This window comes from Lepisosteus platostomus, chromosome 26, assembly GCF_059453375.1.
Source record: "Lepisosteus platostomus isolate fLepPlt1 chromosome 26, fLepPlt1.hap1, whole genome shotgun sequence".
Classification (NCBI taxonomy): Eukaryota; Metazoa; Chordata; class Actinopteri; order Semionotiformes; family Lepisosteidae; genus Lepisosteus; species Lepisosteus platostomus.
In genome coordinates, this window is record NC_142636.1 from 15,383,351 (window position 1) to 15,407,138 (window position 23,788).

Consider the following 23,788-nt stretch of genomic DNA (forward strand, 5'->3'; position numbering starts at 1 on the left):
TGCAGTTCAGAGCACAGAGCCCTGACCTCATCCCGCGTCTCCCCCTGTGCTTTTACACTCTCAGACTGCTGAATCATGCGTGATCACAGCCTGGTGGGGTAACGCCCAGGTCTCCACTGGTAGGGGTGCAGGGGAGGGGGACCCCAGGTAACCCCATTTGCTTCTATAAAGGGCTCTCCTCCTCCTTGTGTGCTTAATGGCGGAGGAGGGCTGTTTTCCTGAAACAGCTGTCTCCTGTAACTCTCTGATGTGTCTGAATCCCACTCCTGCCACCCCCTCCGCCCCCCCGGCCGCTGTCCCAGAAGATCCATCACATCGACATTCCGAAAGAAGGCAAAAATCAGGAACCAGAGAGTCCTGCTTCCAGTGCAGAAAATAGTTCGACTCCTGCTGCCCTGCGGCTCAGGAAACTCCCAGGATCTTCCAGCCAGGAGAGAGAGGTGAGGAGGACATCTCCACTGTGCTGCACTGCGGAAGAGGTAAGTCGGATTTCTTGCTCCAGAGTGCTTAGGTCCTGTTGCTCTGATCTTGTACGAGCCCGGTGGTTTTGCACTGTTATTTTCGGCTATGTTGTACTAACTGCTCTGCCCTGCACTTACGAGTCTGCTGTGTCTGACTGTGTTACCACCCTGAAGTCCTCTCTGGGATGTTCCGTCTCCTTTCCTAGACGTGTGTCTTCAGTAATTGCGAATGACAGCAGTAAACCTCCAGCCTTGTTAACACGATCACTCAAAATTCAGGCTGACCGTGTCTCACGCCACCCAAGTGTCCATCTTCAGCTGTTTCTCAGCTGCAGAGGGTCAGTGGGTGAAAGCAAGGCTTTGTAGTTTACATTTACTTGATAAACTTAGTTCATTTTGCCTTTATGGATCCTCTGTTGCTTTGTGCTAATGTAGCAAAAGGATAGGTTGTGTTTCCTTTGTGATATTTCAAACGAGCTACACTGAACACTGGCCATCAACTGCTTCTTGGTAGTAAGAAGAAGAACAAGAAGAAGCAGAAATTCCATTTCCACAGCGCTTTCCAAAGGATCCCACAGCATTTCATTTACAGGAGACTCGACCTTTCTGCGCCAGTGAGCTTTCACTAAAGGTAAGATTACAGAATGTGCTTACAATAAATAAATGTACATTTTTGTATATGTTAAATATTTTTATAGTGTAATAATGGTTTTTATTGGACAACATTGTGGGAATAATTCAGGTTTCCTGGGTAAATCACAACTTTCAGTTCTGCTGTCATGCAGTTACAGTTCAAACAGTAAAAGAACAGAATTACATGGTGGCTGAACATTATGGATCGAATCTGGATTTCAAACACGGACTTAGCATGCCAGTGTTTGTGTGCTTGCTTGTGCATGTCTGTGTGTGAAACTGTGCCTGTGGCCATTTGTGTATGCATGCATGTGTGTGTACTTGTTTGTGTGTATGTGCACAAACATCAGTGTGTGAGTGCATGTGTGTGCGTTATGTGTGTAGGAATGGGGTGGGCGGTAAGGCACCAGGAACAAAGTGAAACCTAATTAACTCTCCCAGCTCCCGGCCCTGTTCTTGCAGTAATTAAGAAGGCTTGTTTGGCTTTCATTTTCGTGAAGCCGGGGAGGTCAGTGACGGTGGCCTTCTCATTAAGAAGTGAAAATGCTGAGTCACTGGGGCTCACAAGCCTCTGACCTCCTTTATAATGTATTTTTTACCGCTGTTGCCAGTGAGAGCGTGCCTCACCGAGATAACGAGGATCTGTGAATCTGGGCTGCTAAAGATTTATGGAGCCAGCACCCGTTAAAGGAAGAAAACGACCTGTTTGATTTCAACATCACCAGCCAGAAATACTGCATGCTTAGGCCACAGATAACTTGGTCCATGAGTGGACGAACCATGAATGTCACCCCTCTCCCCTCTCCCCTCTCCCCTCTCTGAAGGGGTTCCTACTGGACAGAGCGGGGCAGCAGGAATTCTAGGACATCAGCAGGACTTCCACTTTATTTATATTCCTTCTGAAGAGAGAAGGGCAGTCACAGACAAGACCCTGTCTGGTAGCTAGTACCTGCTTGATCCCAGGATCTCACCCGGGGTAACAGGAACTGCCTCCCCTCGTTAGATATAAATGCACTCTGGCACAGTCAGCTCCGGTCTGTGAAATTGCGTCACCTCCCATGACAAAGCATGTACTGTATGGACTTTGCAGATCGCTGGATTGCCTCACGTGAGAGAGGAGGACAGTGGGATGGCGTGGTGGAAGGGTCTGGGAGTGCTCTCCTGCGGTCTGCTCCTGCTCGCTCTCCTGCGCTGTAAGTGGCCCGTGGGCCTGTGCACATTGTCCAACCGGTGGGCTGGGGTAGGCCAGGGAGGACTGGCTTTGCAAACAGGTTTTGAACCACAAAGACAAAGATTGTTCCATGGGAAGGGACATCTTGAAAGAGCAGAGTGAGAAGAGCTGGTTATTTAATACTGCATAGTAATTCAGAAGCAGAGCTGCAGGGTTGAATTGAGAATGTCCTGATTTTAATAAGTGCTGGACCAACTGTCCTCCTGGTCTGACAAGACTGGACCTGAACCACTGGACTAGCTGTCCTCCCAGTGTAACAGGACTGGACCTGAACCACTGGACCAGCTGTCCTCCCAGTGTAACAGGACTGGACCTGAACCACTGGACCAGCTGTCCTCCCAGTGTAATAGGACTGGACCTGAACCACTGGACCAGCTGTCCCCCTGCAGTCCCTGACTGTGCCCTGTCTGACCCGCCAGGTGTCCAGCTGCAGCAGCAGGTGATCCGTGTCCAGCCGGACAACGTGACGGTGCGAGCCGGGGAGAGGGCGGTGGTGCTCTGCGAGGTGGCCGGGCCCGCGGGGGCCGTGCAGTGGGTGAAGGACGGGCTCCTGCTGGGACCCAATCGCAGCCTCCCGGGGTTCCCCCGCTACAGCATGACTGGCGACCCGAGGAGGGGTGAGTATTCACAGTGACAGAATGAACAACTGAACTTGGCAGCTGTTTCCTCCACCAGCCATCCTCTTAGTCTAACGAGACCGGACCTGAACCACTGGACCAGCTGTCCTCCTGGTCTAACAGGACTGGACCTGAACCACTGGGCCAGCTGTCCTCCTGGTCTAACAGGACTGGACCTGAACCACTGGTCATCTGGTCTCTTTCATACAATGCAATCGATAAACAAATCTGAAACCGTATAAACTCGTCCTCCCTGCCTTACAGGACAGTACCACCTGCAGATCGAGCAGGCGTCTCTGGAAGACGACTCCCCCTACGAGTGCCAAGTGGGCCGGACCGAGAGAAGCGGCCCCATCGTCTCCCACACTGTGTGGGTCACAGTGCTGAGTGAGTCCAACCAACCGTCTCGTCCTCTGGGGGGCGGGAGGGGAGAGAACGATATTGGTAACACCTCAGTCTGCAGAACTCCAAATCAATGATGCAGAGGCCTTGCAGCATTGATCTCCCAGCTCAGAATTGTCCCTGCTCTGGTCATTTTTAACCCAGGTCAGCACATGTTGCAGTAGATCCCCTCTCTTTACAACCAGCCCCCCTCCACAGAGTCACTGGGACTGTCCAGCTTCCCTGCAGTGTTTCTGCCTCCTTTCTGAGCATCTGCATCAGGCTCTACACAATGGCTGCTACTGTTGCTGCCATGTTGGAAACAGCCGCGTGTTTTCCTGAAGGCTCCCCATCTCCCTGGCCCGCTTCTCTCTTTCCCCCTCTCCTCCATCTCTTTATCTTCCCCCTTCATCTGCTCCCTCCCTCCCTCTCCTCCTCTTCCTCCCTCTCCACCCTCCCCAGCGGTGGGAGAGAGGCCACCTGTGTCTGAGCGGCTGGGAGGCAGCAGGCCAGCCCCAGCCCCAGCGTGACCAGTCCCCTTTCTGTCTCCGGACTGGGAACTCTCCTGCTCCTTCCCGGCGCCTGGGGTTGCCGTGGAGACCAGGCTAGCCCCCCCGCTGGGAGCCTGGGAACGGAGCAGGTTTTCCTGACGTCCCCGGAGCGGGAGGGAGGAAGAGGAGGGGTGGCGAGGCCTCAGGCCCGCGGAGCACCTGTAGCGTCAGCAGGCGGGTTCCCACGTGCCCCAGCAGGGCCGTCCCGGCACGGGTCTGTGTGGGAGAGGGGCGGCGGCCTGCGGCGGCGTGTGCGTGCGGGACACACGCTCTCACACAGCTCCTGCCACTCCCCTGACCAGAGCTGCAGCAATACACTTAGTGTGGTAAAAGCACAGTGCAGACCAGTAAAGCCCAGTGAGATGAGGGTAAAAGCACAGTGCAGACCAGTAAAGCCCATTGAGATCAGGGTAAAAGCACAGTGCTGACCAGTAAAGCCCAGTGAGATCAGGGTAAAAGCACAGTACAGAGCAGTAAAGCCCAGTGAGTTCAGGGTGAAAGCTCTCTTTAACATGCCTACCAATTGACTACACTGGTTTATTATTGGTAAAAGACCATGGGAATGGTTAAAAGCAGCAGGGCCAATTGGTCCGTCTATCCTGTCTGTCTGTCAGTAGTTCACTGATCCCAGGATCTCTCCCAGCTGCACGGCGATTGGCTTCAGCCACAGGGTTGTTCTCGCAGCGCTGGTGGAAAGAGGGGCCTGCTGGTCTCAGTCCCGTGACTGAGCTCGTTTAATCCTGCCAGACTCGGCTCCAGTCTGGAAAACTGGGCCACATCCCATGGCTTTGTTACTCGGATAATAACTTCCTTAATACAGTGCCTTTTATTTTAGCACCAAAGTGCCTTTCATATAGGTGGGGAGATCAGTTCACCCCCTGCAGAAGTGCAGCCCCACCTGGGTGAGACAGCGGCCCCACTGCACACAGATCAGGGGGAGGAGACCAACTGCAGCACCAGGTAGATTAAACAGGATCATTTCTGAGGCCACTCTGTACAGTTTACAGTGGAATTGAACCAGCACACTGGATTTAACCACAGGGACACAGGACAGTGTCTCGTTCACCATCCTGGGACACTGGTTTGGACATTCTGTTGAGGAGTGAGAGCGCCACCTACAGGTGCAATCAGCTATCTGGTCTCGCAGAGCAGTGCTGGCCAAGCCCAGCCCTGCTGAGTTTCTGAAGTCTGATGAGAGCAGGCTATCAGGCTGTAACACTGCTGTCCTGTTGCTTTTCCACATTTACCATTCAGAATTGGAATAAGAGTGTAAGAGTGGTTTACACAGCTCCTGCAAAAAACTCTTTCTGCAAAAGCAAAGTGATCCCAAAGACACCAACTGCCCTGAGCCACACCAGCTGCTCGGGAGCTCCACCTAGTGGCCATCGAGAGGAAGTGAGGGCAGCGGCGCACAGGTTCCATTAGTGAACTTGCTCCTGCTGCATTGAGCTGTTGGCTGTTTTATTTAAAGGCCCGAGTTTGTTTCTGTCGCCACGGCAGGCTGGCTGCTCTGTCTGGTCGGGGAGGCAGAGGAGCTGAGCTCTGGGGGGATGGTAACGAGGCCAGCCAGCGAGCCCAGGGACACTGCCGTCTCTCTCCTCCTCAGACACCTGCTCACCTCCCCCTTTCCGAGGCCCAGCGGAGCGGAGATGAGAGGGGAAGAGCTGGCGCTCTGCAGACATCACCGTGGGCCCGACTGAGCCCACCTGAGCCCCGCTGTGTGTGTGTGTGTGTGTGTGTGTGTGTGTGTGTGTGTGTGTGTGTGTGTGTGTGTGTGTGTGTGAGAGAGATGCAGGAGGCTCAGGTGCAGCTCAGCCACTCCTCACCTAGCGCAGGGAGAGCGCACACTCACACACACACAGACACACACGGACATGCGGAGAGTGAAAGGGCTGCAGTTAAAGGACCCGCAGTCTCCTTGCCGAATGTCTTGCTGTTCGGAAACTGCCGTCTCTCGGAGATCGGGGAGTGCTGAGGCAGAGGAAGGCACAGCTGATGAAGGGTGGCTGCAGAGTCCCGAGACAGATCCCACTGTGACCAGAAATCCACACCAGCAGTGTCCCTCTCAGTGAGAGCAGCACGGAGGAATGAGGTGAAATCACAGCTGAGGCTGATACAGCAGTGTGACAGGCTTGTACAGGGCTAGTTTCCTGTCTTTTAAAAATGACCACTGCCCCTCACTTGATTTGTTCTTAAAACTAAAGAATGGTGTTAAAGTGAACCAGTGATATATTACAGTACTAGTAGGCTACTTTAGGACAGATATAATATGTGATGTGACACAACACCACGCACAGTGAGGAAGAGACAAAAACACAGCAGGTCCCAGTATAGTTTGGACCTTGTGGAATATAGAGAACCTGGTACAGATGCCTTTGTAGATGCACTGGTGCAGAGTATCTGTGGGCACAAGTGGACACTTCTATCTGCTGGAGGCTACGTATTGACTATATTGTAATGCTGGGTGTCACTGTCAAGAGCAAAAAGACATTTCCCTGTTGGTAGGTTCATAGGGAGAGATAACTTTAGCTGATGGAGGCTTAGAAAATAATAGTCTCACAATTTCTACTGGCCACATGGCATGTATACTACAAAGCAAAAAGTGTTCTAGATATCTCGTGCATCATTTTTTAAGGCTCACCTGATTGGACAGGACACATCTTGTAGTCCAGAACAGCTGATTTGTTTCCTGCAGATCATGCTTAAAGACAGAGTGTCACTGCCGATCAGTCACTGCGCAGAAGACAGAATGCCTGTGTCCTCTAGTACTCTTCAGTCCTTCACCGCCCTCTGGTGGTGAAGTAGGAGCATCACACCCCAATTCTTTGTTTTATATAGGGCCTTTAAAAAGTGTAAAATCTCCTTGGGACTACAATTCCAGAGCTTTGGGATATAGCAAGAGAACCTTATGGGGCGGAAGGGAGTGTCCTAGACTGGCCAGCTGAAGAAACTGAAAACTTTTAGTCTTGAACAGAGAAGAATATAATGAAACCTAAATCAGGTATTCACAACTCTCAAGGACACTGACCACGTCAGCGCAGTGGTAGTCTTCAGTACCAACAGTGCAACATGACCCAGAGGACTCAACTGGGAAATACAAGGAGATCCATGCAGAACTGAGTACAGCAGGCAGGTCTTTACCCAGAGGGTTGTAGGGGTGTGGAACAAGCCACCCCGCTGTGCTGTACAAAGCTCACAACCCTGCCTTCTTTCACCAAACAGCGGATGAGATCCTGGGATCATTCATGGAACGAATGGGCTGGGTGGGTCGATTTGCCCCATCTTGTTTGTAACTGTTGTTCTGCTCTTAGAGGCTGATGGTGGCACCTCTCTCCATTGTGCCCCTAGTTCCCCCGGCACAGCTTGTCATCAGCGAGGCCACGGCTCTCCTGGACGTCCCCTGGGTGGCAGGGGAAGAGTACACTGTGACCTGCCGGGCGTCTGACGCCAAGCCCGCCGTCGAACTCGCCCTAATCAAAAGTAGGGACCCGGGGTGGGGAAGAATTGGGGTGGAATGGGATGGGGGTGTAGCTAATGGGCCTGTGGCCACTGGGGACCAGGTTCACACGGTGGTTAGACCTCCCCACCCCTGATCAGAGGGTTGCAAGTTCAAACCCCAAGTAGGTGGCACAGTTGCGTGGCCAAGTTTATCGTACTTTGCCCAGATTACATCAGGAAGTGACATGGCACATATAAAGGGGTAAATAAATGTGTGCAGAAAAGTAGGTAAAAATATGTGCCCATTCCAAACCCAGGGATAGTAGTCTTTAGTTATGCTGTTTGTCATTAAGCTGATGGAGAGCAGGAAAGCCCAGCAGTCTTGGTACAGGAGTGAGATTGCAGCCTGGAGACTGGTGGACAGCACCCCTGCATGTATCTGCTCCTACACAGCTCTCTCCCTCCTCTCTCGACAGGTGGGGTCGAGCAGCCTCTGACTGAGTCGAGCTCCACGCCTGGGTCTCAGGACAAGCTGTCCGACACAGAGGCTGTCGTTAAGTGAGTGCAGTATCTAGCTGGGGAGCAGTGAAACATATGACCTTGAATATCAGACAGAACTGCAGGGGTCTCTGTCCCTGGTGCTGGAGGGCTGTTCTGTCAGCACATTCTCATTCCCACTCAGCTCTTAACAACCACAATCAGCACGCGACCAGCTCAGCTGCACAAAGATGACCTCTGGGACAGGACTGGACACCAGCAGTCGGCAGGATAGGATGGAATTCCCTCCCACAGGAGTCTGAAATTAAGTTTGAGAAATAAATTTATGAACCAGGCCCTTCTATCTAGAAGTTTTTTTTTTAATTTCAGCTGCATGCCATTCATTAAGAGCCAATTAAATCACAGAGGATAATTGTGTCAATTAAGTACTGGCAGGACCGGTGTCCTCCAGTGTGACAGAACGGACTTGTACCGCAGCAGGTCCTGGGGAATCTTGCAGATGTTGGACGTGTCTCGTTTCTTGTGCCGCCGCAGGGTGACGGCGCAGAGCACTGACCACCGGCAGCGGCTGGTGTGCCGGGCGTCGAGTCCGGCCCTGCCCCGGCCACTGGAAACCAGCTTCATCATGGCCGTGCTGTGTGAGTCCCTCCTGTCAGTGGCCGCCCGGTCACCCTCCGTCCACAGCTTCCTCCCAGGGGACACACCTTCTCACCCCGACACTTGAAACCTCGCGGCACGGTTTGCCTCACGGCTTTGGCTCCGCAGTTCCCAGCTCTGCTTCTCCTGGTACAGAATTTGGCAGGGGTTCGAGGTCTGTGGACAGATTTTTCAGGTTAAACCAGGGTCAGTCAAACTCTTGCTCTTTCAGTCCACTCCAAAATTTATTGAACTCTCAGCTCCTTAATTATTTAATGGGTAAGCAACATGATCAATATCTCAGTTAAGGAGCTGGTTTTAGCATGATTCTGGGGTGGGTATCAAAATGGTAGCATCAACACTGCTTAACCCTGCTCCTGACACTCACCACCTAACCCTAGAGGTTAGGGTATGAGATGAGGGCTCAAGGTTCGAGTCCGGGTTAGGGTCAAAGCTGAGGTTCAGTGTTCAGTTTGTAGGGCTGGGGTGACAGTTACCGTCCTGTTTTAAGGCTAGATCACGGGTGAAGGCTGGGCTGTGTCTGAGTAACACTGACCTGCACACATCATCAGCGTCAGGCGGTCACTCTCCCCCTCTCTCAGTCCCCCCCCAGCCCCCGGTGATAGAGGGACTGGACAGCGAGGAGGTGAAGGAGGGGGACACACTCAAGCTGGTCTGCACGTCTGGGGGGGGTAACCCCCTGGCTACTCTGCAGTGGACCAAGGTCAGTACAGAGGGACCCTCCCTCTCCTTCTGCTGTCTGCTCTTCTCACTCTCACTCTCCCTCCCTCTAGTCCAGTTTCTGAGAGAGCCTGTCCTCTCTGGACAGTCTGGTCTGCCTGTGTCCAGTTTCTCTGACCAGGCAGTGGTCACTGAGCCTGTCCTCCCTGGACAGTCAGGTCTACCTGTGTCTTTCAGTTTCTGTGGTCAGTTCATCGGGAGCTGTTTAACTCCTAGGGAAGTGTCTCTCTTCCCCTGAGTCTGTTTAATTCTCCATCTCTCTCGGTCTCATTTTTTTCTGTTTCTCCCTCCATCCCTCTGTTTCTCTCAATTCAAATCTGTCTCACTGGGATGACACGAGTGTTGTCTGACTCAGACTCTTTCCCACTCTCCCCGTCTCTGTCCGTGCTCAGAACGAGGAAGTGCTGTCCTCCAGCTGGGAAGTGGACTCGGTGTCCAGGAGGGCCAGCAGCCCGCTGTCCCTGAAGGTCGGCCCTGAGGACAACTTGGCGCAGCTGACCTGCGAGAGCACCAACCCAGTGACCCCTGTGCCCCTGCGACACACCATCACGCTGCGCGTCGTCTGTGAGGAGCCCGTCCTGCTCTAACACTCACTGCTGCTCGTACAGGACAGGGCCGTAACAGCGATAATACTGCAGACGTGTCACTGGGCCTGTTTGACCAGGAGTAACAATAATTCCAGACACAGGCCAAGGAGTAAATTAAGGGGCAGGCTTCATTCATGCATCTTGACTCAAGCAAATAGTCTGACATCTTTGAGCTCTGGTATAGAACTCATCTCCTTGGAGTCGACCTCTGAACTTGGAAGCTCCTCCCCCTTGTTCCACCCACAGGGGTCAGGCATAGTGCTCCTGTACATACATATGAGTGACATAACAATAAAAACATACCAAAAACAGCACTTCATCCCACACAACTGACCAACAAAGTATAAAATACTTTCCTTAAAATGATTTAGGCAAATGTTAGGATTTCTGGGTAAATGGGTAGCTACTCGTATTTTTACTGGATGGGGGAGGAGACTTCCCCTCCAGACCACAGGGGGGTGATGGTGAGGCAGGTCAGTAGCAGGCTGGTAGCAGGCCGCTTCCTGCTTCTCAGACTAGATCTTTGACCCTTTGAGCCTTGAGTGTGGTTTTGGCCTATAGTGTAGGCAGGTGAAACTTAGCTGTGGCCTTAAAAACCCAACCCAACATCTACTTCTTTTTTTAAATCTAATTTCTTTTATTTTGCCTTCCCTGCTGGGGACTGCTGCTGCCGTAAATCCTGTGGGATGTGAAACTGCCGGTAACAGGTCCGAGAATTTTATTTCTGTTATTAAATCACTCGTTTTCTTTTATGCGTCGGCCCGCGGGGAAAGGTTACAAGCAGGCAGGCAGTGTGAGGATCCCCATCAGAACACTCTCACTTTCTTCACAGAAGGAATTCTAAACAGGTCTAAAAGCCGTGTGTCTGTGTCTCCCCCAGTCCTGCCATCACAAGTGAAGGTGCTGGGCTCCTTCAGCGCCCCCGAGAGGAAGAACATCAGCCTGAGCTGCTACACCAGCTCTTCCAACCCACCTGTCCACATCCGCTGGTGGCTGGGCTCTCGGGAGCTGAACTCCACTGAGGACACCGTCACTGAGGTGAGGCAGATCCACTGGGGTCTCCGTCACTGAGGTGAGGCAGATCCACTGGGGTCACCGTCACTGAGGTGAGGCAGATCCCCTGGGGTCTCCGTCACTGAGGTGAGGCAGATCCACTGGGGTCACCGTCACTGAGGTGAGGCAGATCCACTGGGGTCTCCGTCACTGAGGTGAGGCAGATCCACTGGGGTCACCGTCACTGAGGTGAGGCAGATCCACTGGGGTCACCGTCACTGAGGTGAGGCAGATCCACTGGGGTCACCGTCACTGAGGTGAGGCAGATCCACTGGGGTCACCGTCACTGAGGTGAGGCAGATCCACTGGGGTCTCCGTCACTGAGGTGAGGCAGATCCACTGGGGTCTCCGTCACTGAGGTGAGGCAGATCCACTGGGGTCTCCGTCACTGAGGTGAGGCAGATCCACTGGGGTCTCCGTCACTGAGGTGAGGCAGAGTGGGGGAGCTGCTGCCTGAGGGCAGCAGTATAAGAGCTGAAGGGGATGTAAGATCTCTCAGCTCTCTCACAAGCATGTTTCCAGCACAACAGCCTCTCTCTCAGCGCAGTGACACCACACCCCCCTGACTCCGCGGGTGTCCTGTGTCCTGAGTCCAGGGCGCACATGGCGGGATGGTGACCATGTCCAACGTGACCTACGCCGTGTCCCGGGAGGAGAACGGGCTGCAGCTCACCTGCGAGGCTTTCAACGAGGCTGTGCGATTTTCCCGGGTCCACTCCGCCCCGCTGCGCGTGTTCTGTGAGTGGCTGACCCCTGGCCGGTGCCTGCCTTCCTGCTACTTGACCTTTGAACCTGTTCTTTTAACCTCCTTGCCCCATCATCCCTTTGACATCATGGGCAGGTACACAACCCTGACCCCTGACTTTGGGCTTCTGAAACACTACCAGCATGTATATTTTTTAAGTGATTACCTCTGACCTCCGACCTTGAGGTATTTGATTTTAATTTCATCCTGCATGACCTCTGACTTTACCACTGAGCTTGATGACCTTTGACCTCAGGATGGCCCTATACAACACCAGCCTCGCTGGTATACTGCTCTACTCTGAAGACCTCAATATGTCTGGAATGTGTTAATTAAAAAAAACGTAGCTGCAGTATTTTTATCAGAGGTATCACGTGGCTTTGTCGTGTGTGTCAATACAGGGATGTTATTTCCTCCTCTGTCCTCAGTCTCCCTCCTTCCGTTTCAGACCCCCCCCAGAAGGTGTGGATCGATGCCCCCCCCCAGGGGAAGCGGCTGCGCTCGGGCACCACCGTCCGGCTGATGTGCTACTGCAGTGGAGGAAACCCACTCGCCCGCCTCACCTGGCTCAAGGTCCGCCACTGTTGTCCTCGTCATCGTCATCATCATCAGTAGTATAGTGGTCACTGTGGAACAGAGCGTTGCTGTTCCAAGAATTGTTTATTATTAACCTGTGATTGACTATAGCGCCCCCTGCAGACAGGACACGGGGAGATTGAATCTGACTCCACTGGCGACTGGATCAGTGCTGCCAATGTTTGTGGAGACTTTTTTTTCCCTGTGCATTTCTGAATCCGAAGGCGGAAAATGAGCTTCCTGACGGCCTGTTTGCCAGCTCGCGGCCCCCGGAGCTGTGCGGGCTGCCCCAGGAGGCTCCCTCAGCGAATCCGCGCCCCGGTCTGTCCTTCCAGAACAACAAGCCGGTGCGGGACGTGCCTGCGGCCGTGACGGCGGAGAAGGTGGTGTCCCGGGAGCTGATCCTGCTGCTGGAGCCCAGCGACAACCAGGCCACCTACAGCTGCAACGCCAGCAACGAAGCCAAGGCGCCCCCCCTGGCCGCCGGCACCAAGCTGCACGTGCAGTGTGAGCTGCTCGCCGCGCTCGTTCACACTGACCACCAAGATCAGCCCCCGTTTCATGACCTCTGACCTTAACGCTGACCTTAAACGGCTCACTTTTCAACTCGCACGACATTTTGATACTACAACTGACCTCTGACCTCGGTGTTAACTTGAACTATGTTGGGTGCTGGCTGTGTGTGCCTCTGACCAGCTCTTGCCTTCGCGGTCCAACGGGTGTGCGCCTGTCTGTCCTCAGTCGCGGCTATCAGTGTGAAGATCACCGCGGGGTTGAAGGAGGTGAGGAGGGGCCAGACGTTGACGCTGGTCTGCGTGACGGGCAGCAGCAACCCAGTCACTAACATCTCCTGGGTCATGAATGGGCAGAAGTAAGTCTAAACGTGTTACAGGGGAACAGGGACAAGGTTGGGTTCCTGTCCGATCTGTTGGCCAGTCAATCGCTTGGTATCTTTTTAAATGCCTGCTCTTCCCCAAAACTCTCTCTGCTGTTCCTGTCCTGTTTTTCTCTTCTTCTGCCTCCTTTCTCCACCTGTCTCTCCCTCCGCCTCAGGCTGAGGGGGGTCAATCTGGGTCAGAAGCGATCCGAGTACGGGGGCGTGTCAGTGAAGAGCCAGCTGTCTGTCAACGTGTCGTCCTTCCACAACACGAAACGGGTGACCTGCCAGGCCTACACCCAGGTGCTGTCTGAGGGTGTCAACACGTTCTACAGGTTCAATGTGCTCTGTGAGTCCATCTGTCTGCTGTCTGTGAAGCCATCCCTCCACCCTTCCTCTATCAATCCATACACTCATCCCTCCACCCAGCCTCTATCAGTCCATTCACCCATCCTTCCACCCAATCATCCATCCCTCCACCCAGCCTCTATCAGTCCATTCACCCATCCTTCCACCCAATCATCCATCCCTCCACCCTTCCTCTCTTCCTCCATTTATTCATCCAACCTCAGCTGTCTACCCATCCACACATGTTCTACTCATTCACCCAACATTATCCATCCAGCCATCAATCCACCTTCCCATCCTCAAACCATCTATCCAATCATCTGTCCGCCTAGCCATCACCTATCCATCTGTCAGTCCATCCTCTATCTAACATCTCTATCCATCCAGCCACCCAATCCTCCATCTGCCCATTCATCCACCTATCCAGTTGATGTTTCCATGTGTCCGTGTGTCACAGACCCCCCAGAGTTTGCCCCAGACCAGCCTAAAGTGGTCCAAGCCGTGGAGAAGGGGGTGGCTCTCCTCCCTCTACGAGTCTCAGCCAATCCCGAGCCCATCTCCTGTAACTGGACCTATCGGGGAGAGCACCTGGGGAAAGGTGGGGACAAAACCGACCAATCAGAAGTTGCACTGCCATCGCAGATGTGGACAGCATTATTCAGCAGCACATCTCATGGTTTTCTGTACAGCACATTGACAGCGCCGGGCTAGAGCAAAACAGATTCAGAAAGTGTACTGCAAGATGTGCTCAGTTTTAAATTTTCTTGCGTTTTGATGAATTGGTTGTCTCTGTGCTGTTTTACAAGCACATCTGACCTGTTTAGTTCTTTAAGCAATACACTCAATCCGGAGGTTGATGACGGGATCTGTCGTGTCTACAGCCCATCTCCGTGTTTTTTCCTTGGATGCAGAAGGATCCTATAGGTACCACCTGAAGGAAGGGGGTACCCTTGAGATCTGGAATGTGACGCGGGCTGATGCAGGGCAGTACCGGGTCATCTGCAGGAACGCTGAAGGGGAGAACCACACCCAGGTCACTCTGGACGTTCAGTGTGAGTACTGTCCAGTACTGTCCATTCTGAATCGTCTGTCCATCCTAAAGACTGTGCAGTGGCCTCCCACTCAAACCCATCTTCATCCCTGCTCCCATCTACTTAAATGGATTCTTATTTGGATTATTAATTAGCTCAATTAGATCTTTTGCTAATGCTATAGTATAAAAAAATCTATCCGGCTTCTGACAGCTGTAAAATTATTATGACTGGTCTGATGGACAGGGTACCTGAATTTAAGAAATGCCCACTGCACCAAAGTGAAAATGGGCTGCCATTTTGGTTCTTGCAGTCATCATTGCAGGATCCAAAATGGTTGTCCCCAGGGGGAGACAGCTGGGCATTGGGAAGACCTGAGACAGTTTGCTGCAGCTCAACAGATCCGTTGATCAGCTGTGACTCCTCTCACCATCTTTGCACAAGCGCCCAGTAGTCTCCTCTTTCGGCACACAGATGCGCCTGCAGTCAGGAGCCTGCTGGACCCCACAGAGGTGGACCTGGGCGGGACTGCGGAGATGACCTGTACCGCGGACGCCAACCCCGTCACTCCTGGCATGTTCTCCTGGAAGTGGCTAGTGAGTGTGCTCCAGGCATCAACGCCCGCGACTCTCACTTCATACTGGGACTGCTGCATGGACCAGGACTCTTTGCTGGCTTTAAACCAGCCTGGTCACCTGGACACTTTAAGAAAGGGCAGAATTTAAAATTTCACCCATCCATCTTCTAACCACTTCTTCTAGCTCAGTGTTATGAAGGAGCTGGAGCCTATCGCAGAAAACAACAGGCACAAGGCAGGGGACACCCTGGACAGGACACCAGTCCATCAGAGGACACACAGACACACACACTCACACACCCTGGGTGGGATGCCAGTCCATTACAGGAAACACACTCACAGGAGGGCCAGTTTTCCCAGGTGCCCATTAACCCACCAGCACGTCTGTGGACTGTGGCTCTTGCGGACTTGCGTTCTCCTGTTTTTCCCTGTGCTGCAGGGGGAAGATGAGAGGGAGCTCACCGCGGAAATGCAGAAGGCTGAGGACGCAACAGGCTGGCTGATCATCCCCGGGGCGAAGAAGTCAGACAGCGGGAGCTACCAGTGCTCAGTGGACAACGGTATAGCGCCCCCTGCCAGTGCGGAGGTCCGACTTGTGGTGCGCTGTGAGTACAACTATCTCGGACTCAGACTTCAGCAGCTTCTTTTTACAGGAATCTAGAACTAAAATTGTATGTTTTTTTTAAGAGTGTTGTCCTGTTCATTACATTCTAAAATGGGACATTTTTCACCTTAAAGAGAAAAGCCCAAGAGTAGGTTGTTTTTTAAAATTAACTTTGTCCTCTAACATTTTAATCGGGATTTTACCTTCTTTAGGTTGTGTATCTTCTAAACTCAAGTTGCTTCTCTGATTCCTTGTGACCCCAAAACCAAGCCTTCATCCTCTCCCATACTCTGCCTCAGTGTGAGCTTTCCTGTGCTCCTGCCCGCAGTTAAACCGGAGATCCAGAAGGGGGCGCAGTGGAGCAAGGTGGCCAGCCGGGGCGATGGCAGCAGCATGGCGGAGGTGGTGTGCCAGGCAGAGGGCGTCCCGCGAGTGCAGTTCAGCTGGGCCAAAAACGGAGTGCCCCTGGACTTCAACAACCCCAGGTCTGATGACTGAGCCTGACAAGGGGCACATCTCTCCCGGTCTCCCTCTCTCCCTCCCCACCTATCCCTCCACCCTCCTCAGGGATCAGGGGGTGCAAGTGCGCTGGGGCCCAGTGCAGTGATTGATGGGGACCCATTCTGCAATCAGGGTAGGGGTGCTGTCCCTAGAGCCTGCCTCTTCTCGACAGTGACCAAAAGGCAAAGGCGATACCCCCTTGCCCACATGGGTCCCCCACACCCTGAAAGAGTAACGTATTCACTGGGGACCCACTCCGGCTCGAGAGAAAAACCTAATAACAGCCTAACAGCTCGCACCCGGAGCCTGTGCATTGAGCCCCATCCTCGCCCTCAGGTACTCGGAGCAGACGGTCTGGGACAGAGCCGTCCACACCAGCACGGTGACCGTCGTCAACGTGAGCGCCGCGCTGGACTACGCCATCTTCACCTGCAGCGCCCGCAACGCCCTGGGCCTGGACCAGCTGGACATCCAGCTCGTCAGCACCAGTGAGAGGGGGATACTGGGGGAGAGAGAGGCGACTGCAAAACATCACCTGTTAATAAGGAAAAACTCAGGGCTGTACTGGTTAGGGTTTCTAACAGTGAAATAATGAGTAAAACACACAGCAGAGGAAGAACGGTAACCAGACCTGCAGGAAGGTCTTGGATACATATTTATCTAACCCAGGCAGTGGAGGAGAGAGAAGTCAGGATTCTCTTAAGTGGGATTTAGAGGCTGTCAGAGCCAGAGCAAATGAAGAGGTTCCATTTAAGATGAAGGGAGCAGCTCCAGCTCCGCTCACAGAAGGGCAGGAAGCAGAGAGCAGTGAGGGGCTGGGAGATTCACACCTCCCTCTCTGCAGAGCCGTGGTGAGAGAGCAACTCCCCCACCACAGCAGGAAGAAGCCCTGCCTTTTCATGTTCACCATAAAACTGTGAAATACAGTCCAATATCCTGGCGCACTCTCCTTTTTTACAGCCGCACAAGAATTCATAATTAATCTGGCAATAATAAATGATACATTTCAGCCCTGGAATCATCTCCATGCAGAGAGAAAATGTCTCGCATATAAAAATTCCATGTCCCCTCTACAGTTTCTGTACAGATTTTGAGTTACTGATGATAAGAAACAGTTGGAAGCAGTATCGCAGTGTGACCGCTGTTTAAGTTCTGGTGTCCTGTCCTCGACCAGAGGGTCAGTCAGTGTGTCTGCAGGGCTGTCCAGTCCTGGTCCTGGAGGGCCGGTCAGTGTGTCTGTAGGACTGTGAAGTCCTGGTCCCTAATTAAAGGGTATTGGGGTCTAAACTACATGCAGCTAAATCTCTTGTAAAGAGACGTTCGGTTAAAGAACCTCTAAGCGTCTGAGCAGCACAAGTTCGCAGGAGGCATTTTACTGTATCGAACCCTTATCCCTCCAGAGCCCAGAGCAGTGCTCCCCTCTCCCTGATCCAGTGCCTTCAGCCCTAGTCTTCCTCCCACCTCTCCTCTGCCTAAGCAAGCAGAACTCGGGGTGATATCTACTCCCTCTCCCCTCTCCAGACCGCCCCGACCCGCCCTCGGGGTTTAAGGTTGTCAGCGTGACCCACAATTCCGTCACCCTGCAGTGGACCGAAGGCTTTGATGGGGGCCTGGAGCAGAAATTCCGGGTCAGGTGAGTAGGTGTCTGGCTCCCGAGGCCTTGAGCTGAAGATCGTGAGTATGGTACAAAGGCAAAAACTCCCAAGAATGGGAATCATCATGAATTCCAAAAGTTTAACTCGGATGTTCATCCAGCGCTGACAATCCACTGCAATCTGATCTGAAATTCCAGCAGCAGCGCCTCAGCTGCAGGAACGTCTCGCGCTGTGGTGGCAAGAGTCACGCCATGCTCTCCTCACCTGTCCTGGCCGCAGGTATCGCTGGGAAGGGGCGACCAGCTTCCTGTACATCGATGTCTTCCCGCCGCGTGCCACCTCCTTCACTGTCACCGGCCTGCGCTCCAGTACGCCCTACAACTTCTCCGTCAACGCCATCAACGCCATGGGAGAGAGCCTGTACGCGGACAGCGGGGCACTGCTCAATGTCACTACTAAAGGTCAGTGTGAGGCTCCATTCCCGTTCCCCCCCAGTGAAATGTGGGGTTCATTGAAGGCCCCATTGACCTGTTTCCCCAAGTCGAAGGAAAGGGCATCCCAATCAGTCCTGATCGTAAGGGATCCCACTGTTTTCCAGGTCTTTGAGCCAGCTGATTTACAACCAAGCACAATATGACCGAAATTAAAGTAATGAACACTGATGCTCTGTGTCAGCACAAGGTGTCCATAGATAGGTCTGTGGTTTATCCACTTTACCCTTCCTGAGCAACCTGGCATCACAGCTTCCTGATAATGCCTGGTAAAAGCAATAGAGTGTTAAAGAACTGAGGGCTGTTTACTGAAGAAACAGGCAGGGTAGATCTGTGGCTCTTTACTAATGAGACCATTCTGCCACCCCTGTCTCCTGCCCCCTCCGCTCAGCAGAAAGGCCCAGAACAGAAGTTACCACAACACCGACAAGGGATCCGCAGCCAACAGGTGAGACCGACACTGCACCACCAATGTGTTTGTGTTTCAAAATAGAGACCTGTCCTAATGCAACTGTACCACACCCCTTTCTATATACAGTACACAACTCAGTATTTCATTCCTCCTGTTTCCCAGAAGCCCCCGGGCAACCACTCTACCTTGTCGTGACCTTGGCGGTGGTGGGTGGTGTGCTGCTGGTGCTGAACTCCGCCCTCGCGGGCTGTCTGATCCGAAAATGGCAAAACAGGCGGAGACAAGCAGGTACGGTCACCTGCACCAGTCACCTCTCGAACCGGAGACCGCCAAGCTGCGTGGTGTGATAGCAGGTGTCATGTCGTCCGTTTTCTGGCACACAGAGGTGGTCTGCTTTTCTTATGAAGCCCACCATGTTAAAGTGCAGCTGTCTCTATAGGTCAGTACTGAAATAGTAACACAATCAAAACTGTTGCCCCCGGCCCCTCCCTACTGTAAATCTTTTAAAATTGAGGGTCATCTGTTGACGTCTGAGCCAGGTGTATGTATTCAATCCAAGGGGCTGCTGGGCACTTGCACTGATGCCGGTTTACTGAGTTGTTAACTTTTATGTGTTGTCCTCTGTGAGTGGGATGCAGTCTGCTTTTACAAGAGGCATCTCTAAGCTGACAGATCTTTTAGTTGCATTTTGTTCAAACATTGTAAAGATCAGCGATGTCCCCTGTCTTCTGTGTTCCTTCATTCTCTTTCTCTTTCCTCTTTTCTTTCCCTCGGCCTTTCTCCGGGCTGATCTTCCACTTTTATCCCCCCTGTCCCCCCCAGCAGGTACAGAAGGGAAGAGGAGTGATGGCGAAGGGTGAGTACAGAACGAAGCAGCTGTCTCTGGGTGTGTGGATGTGGACAAGTCGCCAGCAGGGGGCAGCACCGAGCTGTCCTGGAGTTCGTGGTCCCTTTGACAGGAAGGCAGATGACCCGGGGTCAAAACTGCAGTGCTGGTTTCACCCCTTTAACAAAGGGGTCACTGACAGAGCAGCAGAACAGTGGTCTGTGCCAGCCAGGATTTCAAACCTTCATCCCCAGTCTCAATTGCTTAGGATAACAAATCACCTGTTCATATTAAATTGGTTCCAGGTCGTAAGACTTAGAAGAGTCTGCAGGACGCGCCTTGCCTACAGTGAATGGGAGCTCACATCGGCAGGCAGAGAGAGCTTGACCGTTAACTCACAGACTGCTGCACTGGCAGGCCGAAGGGACTGGATCTCTTTAGTCTCAACCCAGCAGGTTCCTGAAACACACACCAGCAGGCACACGTGAAAACTATGCAAACAGAGAAAGCTGAAGGGGGCACTCCTTTACACCAAGGGTGGTGGGAGTGTGGAACCAGTGGATGAAGGTCATACCCTGGCATCTTTAAAAAGAACAGCTGGATAAGATCCTCAGTTTAATTACTAGCCTCCAGTGGTTGGATGAAGTCCGCAGATCAATAAGCTGCTAACAACCTAACAGGCTAAATGGCCTCCTGTATTCTTTTGCTCTTGTAAGTCACAGAGTTCTGATCAATGAGAAGAACAGCTCCCACTGGTGGCAGGATAATGCAGCTGCGTCTCATTTTGTCTGCAATATCTCCTACCCCCCACCACCTCCCTGCAATTAGCCTTGTCTAATTGAATCAAAGGAAACTAATGAAGAACTGACAGGCCGGAGGCATGTTCCTGCCATAATAGCAAATTCAACTTTACTGTTAAGTAGTAAAACTTCGTGGCTTAATTATTCTTCCTCCATGTATTACCATAAGGTGAAAATAAGCTTTAATACAGTCTGTCGAAGTGATAAAGTTACAGGGTCTAAAAGACATGCATTTTTCATCAGGTGTAGGAAGCACCTCACTTATTCTTTTGTTCAATCGTTTTTACAGGCCCTAATTGCTCCTGTGGTAATTGACTGGGAGCAAAGTGCTTCACTGTGTCCAATAAAGAAACCCTGGCTGGCTTAGGCTATCGGTCCTATCTAGAAGTCTCTGTGATGCTGATTAATGAAACAGGACAGCAAGCAAATGCACACTAGAGCTCAGTTGCATCTGGTCTGGAGCTGGGATTCACCAAGCAATGGCACACGTTTAGACACGTTCAGATCAGGTGAAATGGAATGATATTCAACATGGGTGTGTCCTCCAGTGGAGGCTGCTCTGATCCTAAAGTGCTGTCAGTGAGAGCTGTGTCTCTCCTCCAGTGGATGGAGACTCTGCTGTGGTCCTGCAGTGCTGTCAGTGAGAGCTGTGTCTCTCCTCCAGTGGATGGAGACTCTGTTTGAATGCGAGCACTACACAGTGATAAAAGAGCCATAGGGGTCAGAAGTGTGCATTTTTCAAGAAAACATGACTGGCTTTCTCTGTCCTGCATTGCACTTGTAAATTAAGGTATGTCTAAGATGGAAAAAAAAAACTAATTTGAAAGAAGAGGTCTTTTCCTTTTCCTGTTTTCATATCTAGCAATTGCAGCAACAATAACTCAGGCCATTAAACAAGGCTGATGGCTTCCATTTCTGGTGTTATATTTTTTATAGCTGCAAATTATTATAGTTTTAAATTCCAAAGTTCTATGTGTGAGGTGACATTTATGCACAACGCGGGAGGAGTAGCAATTTCTGCAGATGCTGGTGTGTGAAATTAGGAGCTCTCACTGCCCCCCACCCTCTCCCCCCGGCGCAGGTCGACCCTGACTGAGCCCAACCGCTACGAGGGAGGAGAGCAGATCAACAGCGCCGCCCGCAGGACGCTGCTGCTGGACAGCGGCTCGGAGCCGGGCAGCAGCCTCTACGAGAGCTACGACGGGGTGAGAGAGAGGGCAGGGGAACGAGGGAGAGAGGAAATGGAGAGAGAGGGAGTCTTTATTATCCCTAAGGGTGATTTGTTTTACAGGAGCAGACAATATACAGAAAGCACACAAACGATCATTACGCACGTACACCACACACAAGGACATTGTCTGTGGAGCAAGGTTATAGCTGGTGGAATAAGTGAAAACTTGAACCTGTTTGTTCTTAAATGGGGAAATCTGTACCTGCGCTCTGAGGGGAGTAGGGGGTCGTGAACCAGTCCTCTGGGAGGGAGCCTGGTGGCGAAGGGCTGAAAGACCAGCAGCAGTGACTCTCTGACACAGTCTGAAAGAGGGAGGGAGCAGGCGAGAGGAAGAAGGAGGGAGGGTGTGAGAGAGAGTGAGACAAGGCCAGCGTCTCCTCCGTTTTCTCACATCGGCGCTGTCGCCCCTGTCTCCGTCTCCGCCTGCTGTGTGCGGGTCACAGGACAGCGCCCACCGGTACTACCCGGCCAGTGACTTCCGCCCCTCCCTGTACTCGCACCCGGAGAGCTCCGAGGGGCGCAGTGAGGATACGCACGGCATCCTGGGTAAGAGAGTGTCCCCTACTGGACCTTCCAACCAGTTTATACAGCGACCTGGATTTCCTTAGAGGTCTCTCACACCAGTACCGGTGACAGCATCTGTGCAGGTTCTTTAACTGAAACAAAGCCTCTTCTCCCACATACGCCTGCCGAAGACATGGAAAGCACTTCTTTACACAAAGAGTGGTGGGTGTCTGAAACTGCTCTGCCATGTTGTTGCAGGACATTCCTGAGGGAATGAGGATGAGATCCTCAAATGGAATCTGATTTTTAAACTGTTTTGTTTCTTGCCCAGCAGACCTGGGGTACCGGCCAGGCCTGGTTGTCCATGATTATGAGGATGTGAGGGACTGGGGTCTGTATGAAGAAGTTGGGGTACCCTCGCTGTATTACCCGAGCCATGGGGAGAGATTCCGACCCCTGGGGCCACAAAACAGTGACGCCAAGGTGAGTTTCAGCTGTGATCATAGAGACTCCTGGCATTTATATGGTACTCTTCTTCGCAAATAATTTCATAAGTATACAGACAGCGGCCATTCTGCACCAGTGGCTCCACTGCCCAGCAGATCACAGGAGGAGACAGATAATTAAATCGAAATTAACCCACAGCTTTAAATACTGCAGCATTGATGTGGAGGTTGTGGACTAGTGGGAAGGCCGCCCACCTCTGGTCCATCAACAGTGCTTACTTTTCACTTTCTTCACTTACTTGGCTTGCTGGTCTTCTGACAAGATCAGACGGCACTGCTGCCTATGTGATTGTCTGCTGCCTGTTCTTTTACCAGAGGGCCTATCAGAGACGAGGGAGGGGGCTGGCCGAACTGGAGGAGCCAATCAGAACGTACGACACGGTGACAGAGTACCGCCCTGCTGAGTTGCCCTTTGAACTCCGAGGGGAGCTGGTTTGAGCAGAGAGTGGTGTGGGGGGGGGTCACTAATCAACAATCCCCCCCCAAACACTATGCCAGACTCTTCCCTTTTTTTGAAAACGCAGCCTATTAATTCCAAAGAAGGACACACCTACATGAAACCTGCCCTGTTTTCCATGTTATACCTTAAATTTAAAAATCTATAATTAAAACACCCTGAAAAAAAATGAGATTCAGTTTCTTTTACTCTCTGGGTATAATATTTCCACAAACAGCTGCAGCCACTGTGTCACTTCCTCTGAAATTCAAACTGTCTTCGACTTGCCCAATGAATGAGTCAGTTTCCTGTCAGTCCTATCGGGACCGTGCAGGCGGTCTCCACAGTGCCGTCCCTGGTCGACTCGTATGGAAGCCTGGGGGTGCGTCAGTATAGTTTCCCAGCATGCCTGGTGCAGGTCCCGCCATGATTTTGTTGACCTGACAGAGAGAAGCACTTTCTCTCAGGCTCTGGCCTTGTGGGGAAGGCAAGGCAGAGCAGCGCTGGGCATCACCTGGAAGAAGTCAGGGCAGGAGATGCAGAGGCGACCTGCTGGCGGTGAAGAGGAGCTGGGCTGGGCTTCATGATGCACGGGTCCCACTGACCTCACTGCCCGAACTTCCTCCTGCTGCTGCCCCCATTACACCACCTCCCTGCAGGGTCCGCCCGCTTCGCCCAGGAAACTACCGTCGTTCATGGCAGGCCGCATTTCTGGTGGTTCATCGGTTAAAGCTTGTTATCTGGAGGTTCCCGGTTCAAGTCCTGGGCTCTGTCACAGCTTCATTGAGTTACTGACCCGCCTTGGGCTCCATCTGTTCTTGTGATACTGTATATGCATGAGAAGATAACCCCTGTCCTGGCTCCCCGTCCTGGCTCCCTGTGAATTTCAGAATAAGGCCCA

At 52.4% G+C, this 23,788-nt stretch overlaps 1 protein-coding gene across 4 annotated transcripts; it reads left to right on the forward strand.

Annotated features, from left to right (window-relative positions):
- Positions 1–232: 232 nt before the first annotated feature.
- Positions 233–23,064, forward strand: nphs1 (NPHS1 adhesion molecule, nephrin). 4 transcript variants are annotated; one of them, XM_088620923.1, is made up of 31 exons: positions 233–479; positions 976–1,092; positions 2,185–2,287; positions 2,745–2,942; positions 3,207–3,329; positions 7,223–7,354; positions 7,789–7,870; positions 8,345–8,448; positions 9,049–9,170; positions 9,580–9,751; positions 10,655–10,812; positions 11,424–11,565; positions 12,021–12,145; positions 12,484–12,655; positions 12,890–13,019; positions 13,202–13,374; positions 13,831–13,971; positions 14,285–14,425; positions 14,879–15,000; positions 15,421–15,586; positions 15,914–16,070; positions 16,423–16,574; positions 17,608–17,719; positions 17,961–18,142; positions 18,567–18,620; positions 18,747–18,872; positions 19,407–19,440; positions 21,292–21,415; positions 21,885–21,987; positions 22,277–22,428; positions 22,767–23,064. In XM_088620923.1, the coding sequence occupies exons 3-31, from the start codon at positions 2,224–2,226 to the stop codon at positions 22,887–22,889; spliced, it is 3,786 nt and encodes a 1,261-aa protein (XP_088477049.1). In that variant the 5' UTR covers positions 233–479; positions 976–1,092; positions 2,185–2,223; the 3' UTR covers positions 22,890–23,064. The 4 variants fall into 4 exon arrangements, with proteins under 4 accessions (XP_088477049.1, XP_088477053.1, XP_088477052.1 ...); XM_088620927.1 differs by having other exon boundaries at positions 19,410–19,440; XM_088620926.1 differs by having other exon boundaries at positions 14,288–14,425.
- Positions 23,065–23,788: the final 724 nt, after the last annotated feature.